General features: G+C 38.0%; 1 protein-coding gene across 1 annotated transcript; it reads right to left on the bottom strand.

Annotated features, from left to right (window-relative positions):
- Positions 1 to 1335: 1335 nt before the first annotated feature.
- Positions 1336 to 7777, bottom strand: FBXO28 (F-box protein 28; the record flags this gene model as incomplete). The annotated part of the gene is made up of 4 exons (XM_009573606.1): positions 1336 to 1954; positions 3761 to 3956; positions 6511 to 6649; positions 7668 to 7777. Coding segments are annotated over 4 exons (840 nt in total), but the record flags the coding sequence as incomplete, so codon positions are not given.
- Positions 7778 to 11612: the final 3835 nt, after the last annotated feature.

Consider the following 11612-nt stretch of genomic DNA (forward strand, 5'->3'; position numbering starts at 1 on the left):
AGTTTCCCATTTGTTTGGCGGTTTAAATACAACCACTACATTATGCTGATAGCCATATAAAATGTAAGAGTAACTTGCACTTTAACCCATGGTAATAATACCAAGATTTTGAACACCTACAAATGCAGCATTTGCATTTTCAGTGCCACACCAAGTTGAATTCAGTGCCACCTAAACCCAAAGCAGCAGCTGATTAAAAAAAGAAAACATAAGTCAAATGATAAAGCTACATAGTTTAGTACATTAAAACAAAAACAAGGACAATGTATTTGTATAAGGTTCCAAAAATATACAGATGGAAGGAAAAAAAAAATCACTGTACACAACTCTGAGGTTGTTAAAGTGACCAGAGAGACTGAACAGTGCAAGACATGCTTTTCCAGTTACAAGCTCAAAACAGAAGTGCAAAAGAAATTAAAGCTTTGTCTGAAGTGATTTACCTTTTAGGATAAGGAAAGCTTAGAATATTGTCATCAGTGTTACAGAGAAATCTCCATCCCACCCACCCCACCCCCAACACATACACACAAAATAGTTTACGTTTTTCCATAATACAGCATTTCATTCAAATGGTGTCCCCCTGAGCTTGGTTACTGTAGGGACAATTGTCTGATACTTATTAGATGTTGGCCTATGAATCGAGTAATGCATAGGCAGCTTCTCAATTCTCCAGCTTTGGCTAACAATACCTGCAATTTACAGGCAGTGAAAGTGGCAGATAGCCTGGGTTCAAACCCTCCTGCAACTAGCTTCATAAGACCACCTCATTGTAAGAAAGCAGTTGTGCTGAAAGCAGATGCGAAGTTATGGCTGAGGAACAAAGAAATTGCTTTACAGGTCTCTGTACTCTCTCCCAGAGTTAAGAACAATTTCAGGCAAGTGCTTTTAGCAGGCTGACTAAGCTGTACATGCATCTATCCATGCAAATGTAGAATATGGCTCCCAAGACCTAGAACCAGGGTGTGTGCATGTGAAGACTGGATAGAAGGCCCTTCCTTTTAAGTTTACAAAAATATATAGCCAATACTGTAGCTTAAGAAGTCAGTTTTACTCATTACAGAGATCCCCAAAAAGTATTAACTACTTTTCAGACATTCCAGACAAGGTCACTTGTAACAAAAAAGGTCAAGTTCTCTAAAACAAGATTTTAAAAGTGGATCTTCCCTTCAAGTGAACAGGACATCCGTTTTTACGCTTAACTTTTTAGTCAGTTAAGACTGAATTTATTTAAGATTTTATGTGAACATATGCATAAACACAAATAAGTTTACTTTAAACACATCTGCACAGAAAAAAGATTAACCCTTCAAAACATAACAGAGCAGGTCTGGTTAGTATGTATCTATTGCAAATCTTAAAGATTCTGTGCATTAGGCCCACCCATACAGAAAGCAGGGGAGAAGTCTCAATGAAAGAAAATTACTGTTCAAGTCTAAGTGGTGTTTTGAAGAGCCAGCAGCCTAAGTGACACCATGAAGCTAGTCACAGTATCCGAACAAGCAGACCTGCTGGGGCTACTAAAGCAGTGTATCCTCCTGAAGGTGTCATTTACTCCCAAGTTATTTTCTGTTTCGAAGGCGTTTAGATTTCCTAGGACAGTCTGTGGATTCAACCGCCTTCCTCCGTTTTCTAGGAGACTGTTCATTTGAGCCAGAACCTGAAGAATTTCCTACTGTACTCTCCATCACCTCTCGCAGCTTGCGTTCAAGCTCAGCCAATCGGGCATTCTGTTCACCTATGATTTGGGTTTGCTCTAGCAGTTTCTGATCTTGATCTTGGAGTTGTTTCTGTTGCTCTTGCACTTTGATGCGAAGCTCTGAGATTTCCCGCTTTAGCGCTGTCAAGCCCGAGCCATTCGCTTTTACTTGCTGCTGAAGTTTGGTGACTTCCTGTCTGGAAGGGTTCTGCTTGGAGAACAGCTGCATTGTTGTCAGTGCTGCAGAAGGCCCTGGAACTTCAGAGAAAACTGTGATTAATCCTCTACAACTTCAAGACAAAGGTAGAAATTGTGTCCCAGTTCTCATATTTTGCTTATCCCTACTCCCCAAACGTGACTCTGAATACTGGTTGCAAGTTATGTGAACATGTAAACAGATTTACAGTCATTTAAGTGTCTAACTAGAGCACATGGCATCTCAGAGCACAACTAGTTTAATTTAAAATACTTAGATTTTCAGTAGTCTGGAAAACAGCTCATCATTCATTTTCTGTATATAAGCCCCCCTCCTTTTGCTGTATCAAAAATTATGTAGAGATATCATGTTGTCATCTAGATTTAGTGTCACAGATGTTAAGTCAAAAACCCACAACATGTCTATAAATTACTTATTACAGAATAGTTATATTAAATAAATATATTTCAATAGAGCAGTACAACTCTGCTGTCATACTTGTAGACAGCTAAAGTTCTAAAATTTTGTGTTTGGGGCTTAACAAGATATTTCAGTTTAACTTACTTTTTAGAAGAAAGGAATTTATTTTCCATGCTTCTTTAGAATCACTCTTCCTAAGTACTAAAACCATACTGGAATTTGAGCTTGGGAATGTTGATTTTAATAAAGTTCCTGCAAATCAAGGAGACTAACAGCTACTGTATAATTTCTTTCACTTTTTCTATCATAAAAGATAACTATCACTTTTCCCATCATTTTACTCTTCTAGCAGTGCTGTGCAATTAAGATGCAACTTTTAAGCGCTACAAAGACAGAACAGTCTGGAACAGCCTAGAACAATCATCCTCCTCCTCTTTTTTCCTTTAAGATGCCAGCATAGCTACAGTTATGTGACACTAAAGGGTTGCCATTAGATAGGTTATGCTCCTCCCTCAACACAAGATAGGCATTTTTATGCCACATAAAGCCTTGGCAAGCCGACAGACATCAACTATGGTTTTGGGCAATACTTCCTCAACTGGGAGACTCAATGGAATTGAGGTATAATTAACAGGATATAATTGAGAGGTGGTATACACACTTATGGCTAAAAGGATGGACAGGACATACCAGAAACAACAAGCAGCTCCTACGGTTAGGCCTATCATTTTTGCTTAAGATGTAATTTTTAAAAAAATTTTTTATTAAGTTATCCTTTCAGAGAGTTAATTTCACAGTTCCTAAGAAGTGTGAAGATGTTCAGCACAGGGAGAACACTACAGTTCTACTAACCTTTTGCTTTTGGCCATTATATGAGGCAACTACCTTAGACTTTGGTTCACAAAAGTTCTGGGAAGTCTGACAGAGTATTCGAAAGACCAGTTTAATTGTTTATTTATAGACTGTTATTTTAATTGCCTTTTCACTAATACCCATAAGTATTTTGCTTTGTTAGTGTATACATTAGTGCCCCAGGAAAGTAAAAAAAGCACATACAAGTATGTTCTAGCTGTCTATGCACTACAACATCTTAGGCTAATTCATTGCTCATGGTCCTAAAAATAAAAGGCATCGAGTTGTCATCTCGTGCCAAATTTCAACCAAGTGCAATGATAAAGTCTCATTCATTGGTGGCACAAAAGCATTTGTTTCATGAATACACACTATGCATAATTCTAACATACATTCAAGTGACTGTTCTTTTAGTAGTACAAAGGCTCCTTAAATTTCAAAGCAAATGAATTTCAGTTAGCATTCTTAAGAAACAAGTATCATCAATATTTATGTAATAAAGCTCGCATTTAAGGGAGGGAGCTTTAAAAAAATACAGTGCTGTGAATTTTTACAGAAAAACAAAATACAACTTAACTATACGTTGGAATTAATACCTGGGGCAGTTCCTATCAGACGTCCTGATACATCTGACCCAGGCATCTTTCTTTTCAGTATTGGAACAATCTTCTCATCAAAATATTCCATAGCCATGGAGGAAATGTCTCTTAGTTCTTGAAGAACTTCATGAGCTCTCTGAGGAGCTCTTGTAGAGTTTACATACCTTAGCACACGATAAATTTCATCTATTACCTAAAACATTTAAGAAGAATTAGGATTTTCTGATAAAGGCAAGATTATTTCAGACCATTCTAGAAGTACTGGCGTATTCAGGGGCTTTTACTACATAACTATTGCATACCACTGTGTACTTTAGTTCTAGATCAGCTTTTTGAAATGAAGTGCTGTTTGTGATATATCAGAGAAGCTATTCACTTGATTTGTCACAACAACTCTCTTCAAACTCAAACAATGCTCACTGTGTGAAATTTTGTTTTACTACATTCATACTTGACTTCTAAGTTATATAACCTATACTCATCAGAGCATAATCATTTCTTATTGGAGAACCTGAAGCCAGACATTCTAAGCCACACTGCAGAGCAGTCACTCCCCCAGCCAGTCACAAGGCATATGAAACACATGAATGGAACAGCAAGAATTATCGTTATGTCAGTCTGAAGAGCTGTAAATATTTACTTGAGTCCACTTGCATACACCCAAAATACTGCAAATTCAGATTAAGTCCAAAATATACTAATTTATAGAACATCAATCCACTACTGACAGAGAACACAAGCACCCTCTTAACAGGTTTGACAAACAAGCCCTTTCAATAGGAGCGATATAGAGAGATGAAAGGTGTCTCGCTAATCTATAAATTATAGTCTGAGGCAGGTCAAGATAGGAGTGCTGGTCTCTTATTACCAAAACTACTGACACAGGTGTTTTTCACAGGTTTAAGAATGGTTGAAGAGTCCCCAGAAAAACACAGATCTTAAGGACTCAGAATCATAGATAAGACAATACAGTTGCATCTTGTGTTTTAATAAAGGAAGCTTAGCTGAAAAGTTGCAAAAGCTAGACAAGACTAAAGTGTCTCATCACACAACAAGCTTACAAAAGACTTCTCTAATTTCACCCACATTATATCCTGTTAGCAACAACATCCTCACTGCATTCTCCTGCCATCCTCAATATAAAATCCTGCAGCAACAATCTGCTATCACCAGGAACCCTCATAGTATGCTGAACCTCAAATCAGGATTTGCATATTCTAACACAAATTCACTTCCTGACAATTCTGTGGCAGCTTCATTCAAACGAAATTTCCTGAGGGAAGCAGGGCAGGTGTGGGGGGGAAACCACAGACTGTAACTGAACACTAAGCCTTGAATCTGCCCAACCAAGATAGGATTTTCTGGTGAATTGTAATCGTGCTGAGAGAGCAGCAGCACTAGCAAGCTCATACGCTAAGTAAATAATTTAAAAAGACTTCTTAGCTGTTATAGCAGAATACAAACAAGGTCCTTATGACTCAGTGCCCTCAAGGAAAATGGCTGGCAAGCTCACTTGCCCAGCTCCTGCACACCCCAGGTCTAGACTGAGTATTGCCTTTCCATCTACTCTTCAAAAAAGTATGGCAATATTTCTTTTAAGTATTCCATTTACTATGTGAGTATCAAGGACTTAAGTTTATTTGACTTTATGTTATATTAAATTTTTTAAAATGCATGGTATATATAAAAATATAATATAAAGTCAAATAAGCATAAATACATTAAACTATAATGATTTAATTTAAAAATTAAATATCAAGTCAACAAGAATGTAGAGAAATCAAGTTACCTATTCAAGATAAAAATACATTTCATGCTGACAGCCTATCCTAAAAATGCCTGCCATGCTTCACCTGAATCCAACAGCTAACTTTTCCATTCATCCCAGTGCAGTTCAGTTATCTGCCCATGAAAAATTAATACCAACATACCCAAACCTCACATGGAAAAATCAATGAATAGAACATTAGGCTAATGTTCACAGATCTTGTTTCAACCCTGAGCTGTACCAGTCTTCCTCAGATCATGATTTTGTCAATTCCCCTGTGCATTTCTGTTTTCAGAGCTTATAAAACAGTGGTTTCTCCGATGTACATCTCGCTTGAATAATTTGTATTTTACGTTGGGGGAGTATTCTGAAACACCAGAATTGTTCAGTAGTATTAATATTTAACACATTTTATCTACATTTAAAACTAATTCCACCTACTGTACAAAAATACCTCATCTGCTGTAATACTGAACAGTGTTACCACATACTAAATATCTTAATTTAATTAATCTCAAGTACTCAAACCCTTAAGAAAGGTGCCTAACATCTTCCTGATCGACTGAGTGCTTAAGCTTATATGTAGTCTAAATTACTACATCTTCTGATGACCTGGCCTCCAGCTGTTTTGTGTAACTAAAATTCAGAATTAAACCCTACGTATCATGTGTTTCTTGTAAAAGGTTGTATAGGATGTATATGCCACAAGTCAAATGTCAGAATTAAGAGAGAATCTAAGGGAAAATGGAAATCAAGTTTAAAATAATTAATATTTAGATATAGTCTGGTTCATTCATTTCAGACTACCTGTTACAGCAGAGTATTGGCTTGTGTGTTTGTTTCCAAGTATCTGAAACACAGTTTCAGTATATATATATACACACATTATATAAATTTGTCCCAGCTGTCCCAGGTTAAGTTACATAATCATATTTTTTAAACACAGATATACATTCACATAATATAGTTTACATTTTACCTTGCCAGGTATGAAGCAACAGAGATTGGAATCCACATACTTCATGAAAGTCATATTTAACAGAGAGAGTCTCGTTTCTACAGCAGCAAGGATGTCTGCATGACGAGCTAATGAATGGTTTCTTCTTTCTGACTCCCGTCTAGAAGACAGACCATTAAGTGACACGGATTTACCAACGAGTCAACAAAACGAAACTAACAATCGCTCAAGTTAATTTCACCCTTAAAACCCTATGAGGTTTGAAAATGTAACCACTAACATTAGTTCTGTCTTTATGGAAAAAACCTGATACAGATTGAGAACCAGCTAGTAATAGCATACTAGACCTTCTTAGACAAAATTTGTTCTCTAAATAATTGCTACATCCATAAACTCTCTATATAATTTAGGACTATTTAAAAACAAGCTTTCAGTACTAACTAGCAGTAGACACCGAGTCAGCGTGAATATTTTTATTCCCCCCCCCATATTCCTACAGTTAGTACTTCAATGCAATTGACATAAATTTAATACATTATTAGTGCTTGCTACAAAGTTTAAGTTGAGATATAAGCTCTTTTGACAAAGGATCTCTATAGTAAGTAGCATTTAGTTTCTTCACTCTGACTGGGAAATCTGATAGGACACAGCAGCAGCTGCACTTATTCACTGGAAAGAGGAGAAAAGACATTGCTTTAATGAGAAACTAGCTCCCAGTAACACTCGTGTCAACCCCCGCTCCCCACCCCTTTCCCCTGTTTAATCCTTGGCACTGAAAAACCTTGCTTGTTTTTTAAGCAGAGTCGTAGATAAATCATCAGTGAAGGCAGTCAGTCTTGAAAAGGAATAGCATTTATTCATTCCTAGGAGTCCTTGCGTGATTTGCCAGAAGAATTGAGTAATACTGGACCCACTCTTCTTTTCTCTGTTTAAAATACCAGAGACACTTTCCAATATTCCAGTTCCTAGTATACAACAACTTACATTCATCCACACCATTATTTTGTAATTAGATCTTATGTTCAAGGCGCTTTTGGAAAAAAGTGAAACTAAAACAAATGTGATTCAAATTTTCAAGATACATAAGTTGAATTAGCTAGCAAGAAATTCCTTTTCACTATTCTGTTTGAAAGAATCTAGCACATTTAAGTTTAACTACAGTTTTAACTGGTACATACCTTGGAAGTTGAGCTTTAACTTGCTTTTGACACAAGTTGTGGTATCTTTCCACTTTCAGAAATCCCTGATTTAACATTCGCTGGCAAACCAAATCCATTCGCTTACAAACCTGTATTTAAGTAAAAAAAAAAACTTAAGGCTCAGTTAAGGCCACAAGTCACTTCTTATTATCTTATCCATACTTGCTGGATAGTAAAAAATTCTCGTATCAGTTTTTGCTCCATTTCAAGAAGCAGAAACTGCAGTTGAGCTTAAAGCATCATCATCTCTAACAATGATCATGATACTCCAACAAGGAGCAGCTCTGTTCCACATAGTTCACAAATCAATCTCCTGATACTGCCTAACAAGAGACAGGAGGCTGAATTCCACCCATATATAAGCAGATACAATTTCCTCTGATTTTAATGGAAGTTGCAAATGCCTGTGCCTGGCTTTTAACTTGGCCTCCAGAGTGATCCTGGTAGATTAAGTTAATATTTTGTAGTCTCAAAAGGAAGCCTTTAAAAACAAGAAATTATGATGGTTTTCCTTCAGCATTTAAGGCTTATGTTTTTGAATTTGGCCAAAATTAAATTTAAAAACTAATGCAATACAGTGCACGTGAAGCAAGATTCCTTTTCATATAAAAGAAAGTCTTTTCTTCTTTGATTAACAGATTCCTTTATTTGCAGTGTTGGATACCAATAGCCTCAATTTTTTCACAGATTTAGGGAGAAAGGACATTAATAGCTGCAGAAGACATAACAAGCTGCTAAATTTAAACCTTCACAAAGTAACCAGTTACAAGACAAAGCTAACTTGTACAAAAGCTTAAAGCAGTTGCAACTCATAGAATAGTTTGGGTTGGAAGGGACCTTTAAAGGTCCTCTAGTCCAACCCCCCTGCCATGGGCAGCGACAGCATCAACTAGATCAGGGTGCGCAGAGCCCGGTCCAACCTGACCGTAAATGTTTCCGGGGATGGGGCATCTACCACCTCTCTGGGCAACCTGGTCCAGTGTTTCACCCCCTCACCGTAAAAAATTTCTTCCTTGTATCTAAATCTATCTAAGTCTAAATCTACCCTCTTTTAGTTTAAAACCATTCCCCCTTGTCCTGTCGCAACAGGCCCTGCTAAAAAGTCTGTCCCCAGCTTTCTTATAAGCCCCCTTTAAGTACTGATAGGCCACAATAAGTTCTCCCCGAAGCCTTCTCTTCTCCAGGCTGAACAACCCCAACTCTCTCAGCCCTTCTTCACAGGAGAGGCGTTCCATCCCCCTGATCATTTCCGTGGCCCTCCTCTGGACCTGCTCCAACAGCTCCATGTCTGTCTTGTGCTGAGGGCTCCAGAGCTGGACGCAGTACTGCAGGTGGGGTCTCGCCAGGGCAGAGTAGAGGGGCAGAATCACCTCCCTCGACCGGCTGGCCACGCTTCTTTTGATGCAGCCCAGGATACGGTTGGCCTTCTGGGCTGTGAGCACACATTGCCGGCTCATGTCCAGCTTTTCATCCACCAGTACCCCCAAGACAATCAGTTTGTCCGCCAGTTTGGATTGATATTGGGGTTGCCCCGACCCAGATGCAGGACCTTGCACTTGGCCTTGTTGAACCTCATGAGGTTCACAGGGGCCCACTTTTTCAGCTTGTCCAGGTCCTTCTGGATGGCATCCCGTCCCTCAGGTGTGTCGACCACACCACTCAGCTTGGTGTCATCTGCAAACTTGCTGAGGGTGCACTCGATCCCACTGTCTATGTCATTGATGAAGATATTATCCATCAATGGCCTTAATTCAGTTGTGAAGATGCAAGAGTGTTGTGAATCAACTGTCCTTTGAAATTGTTATTTTTTTGTACTAAAGTGCACAATGTCCCACTGTGACTGCACTTTCCAATGGATTAGCTTTGCTTTTTTTTTTTTAAAAATAAACACCCCTTCCTTAAAAAAATATACTCATTTAATAACTTTGAAGTCTATGTAAATTTATACCTTGAGGAAGAAGATTCTCACTTCTCCTAGAAAAGCCTGCAATTATTTTCTGTTTATATGGAAGGCACTACTTAAAGAAGCTTACTTTCTGTAAGTCCTTCTCTAGTCACAGCTAGTTTAAGTTCTGCAAGTAAGAACTGACCATTTTCAAACAAATCTGTATTAACAGACCATTAAGTAACTGCTGTCGATCTGTCAGTGCTCATTTGTATCTTCCTCGTTAACAGTCAAAGGAGAATGATCAGATGGGCTAACTACAGAGGTACAGTCTCAGTACACTTCACTAGAATCAGCTAAATCATTTCTAGTGTATAAAAACAGTAATGCTCGCCCTTCAACTCCAGGAAGGAGGAAACTGTCACATTTCTTCTAAGACATTAGCTGCATTAGGGATGCCTAGATCTGATACCATTTTTGAGTACAAGACTTAACAGCTTACTTGTAGTTCTAATGCCACCAAATCCCTGAACTAGGAACTAGTACCTCCACAAGGGCTTTGTTAGCTATGCAATTATTCAGCACAGAAGAAAAGCAAACTTAGATACATTATTAGGTAGAAATTCAGAGGAAGCACAGAAAGAGCGATTTTAGCCATGTGTCTACTGACACCTGGTGGCAGCAAGGACCTTTCAGTGTGCTGAAGCCCTGCCATATCCAAGAGAGTAGATCACAATGGGTAACACTACATTTCTTAAACACTGGATTTTTTAATCTTACTCATTTGCTTGCATCACGCAGCATGAAGAATTATTTGCTCCAGTTTCTGGACATGACCCATATTTGTGCCAATAATCAGTCTAGAACCCAAACACCAAACAGATAACAGGTACCACCAGAAACCAAAAGTGTTTGCAACTTATTTGACCAATCACCTCTTAATTCTCAGCGGGCTTCTGATGTCACCATTTAAACCACATGGCACCTGAAGTTACAGGAACAATATACCTCTTTTAGACTGCGTAGTCAGCAGTCATATGCAAAGTCGCATTATTACACTTCTACGTGTTCATATTAGTCCAAGACAGTTTGATACTAGCTATTCAATGGACCATAAGAAAGTAAAAAATTAAATTTGCTCATATTTGTATTTGCAAATTTTTGTGAACATTGTCTTATTCTAGCCATAAAGCAGAAAGAGCCCAAGTTTCCTCAAGTGTCAAGTCCAACCAGACACTGTGTTCAAATTTCAGTGTTAGAAAGTTATTCCAAGTCCATGCGAAAAGCAGAATGAAAAGGTGGCTGCTTCTTAGCATGCTGACTTATATGCGGTAACAGCTTCTATGGAAGAACTAATTTCCCACTTCATTTGTAAACAAACTAAACTGGCACAATCTCCTAGAGGACTACTACCAGCTTCCCTTTCCTCAAGCATGTCTTATTTTTTCCAAGCTTCACTAACAGACAACCAATATAAAAACAGAGATAAAAATATCCTAAAGTATTTAGATTCAATACATGTTATTTTTCTTAGAGGCTACACAGACACCATGTTTCATAATGCCTTTCTAGGGTGAAGTATAAGTAAGTGAGAAAACATTGATGATTTCAGCAAGAAACTTTAAAATAGAAATTCCTGTAAATACAGATTTACTGAAACTGTGGGAAAATTAAAGTCGTACTGTCCAAAGGCTATCAGTCCTCATTTGTGCTGTGCTGAAAATAAGCACAAGTTTGCTGCAGAATTTAAGACACTTCTGACATGTGTCAGAATCCAAGATAACCTTCTCCTCAGAGTGTTCATGGAAGGAGGTTACAGATTGTTTGTTTTTAATCGTGCTTGCTGTAGTAATAGCCTGAATGGAAGTGCATTTCTAAGCTCAGACATGTGAGTGAAAAGAATTTAATTATTATCCCACTCAGGTAAAAATTCCAGAGCTGCTCTAAGTCATTACAGTAAAAGCAGTCTTCAAAAACCAGAAGATATGCCAGCTTCCACATCAGCTTGCATACCAGGCTGCAGCTTGTCCAGAACATTA

The sequence above is a fragment of the Fulmarus glacialis genome, unplaced genomic scaffold, assembly GCF_000690835.1.
Source record: "Fulmarus glacialis isolate BGI_N327 unplaced genomic scaffold, ASM69083v1 scaffold37972, whole genome shotgun sequence".
In the NCBI taxonomy this organism is placed as follows: domain Eukaryota; kingdom Metazoa; phylum Chordata; class Aves; order Procellariiformes; family Procellariidae; genus Fulmarus; species Fulmarus glacialis.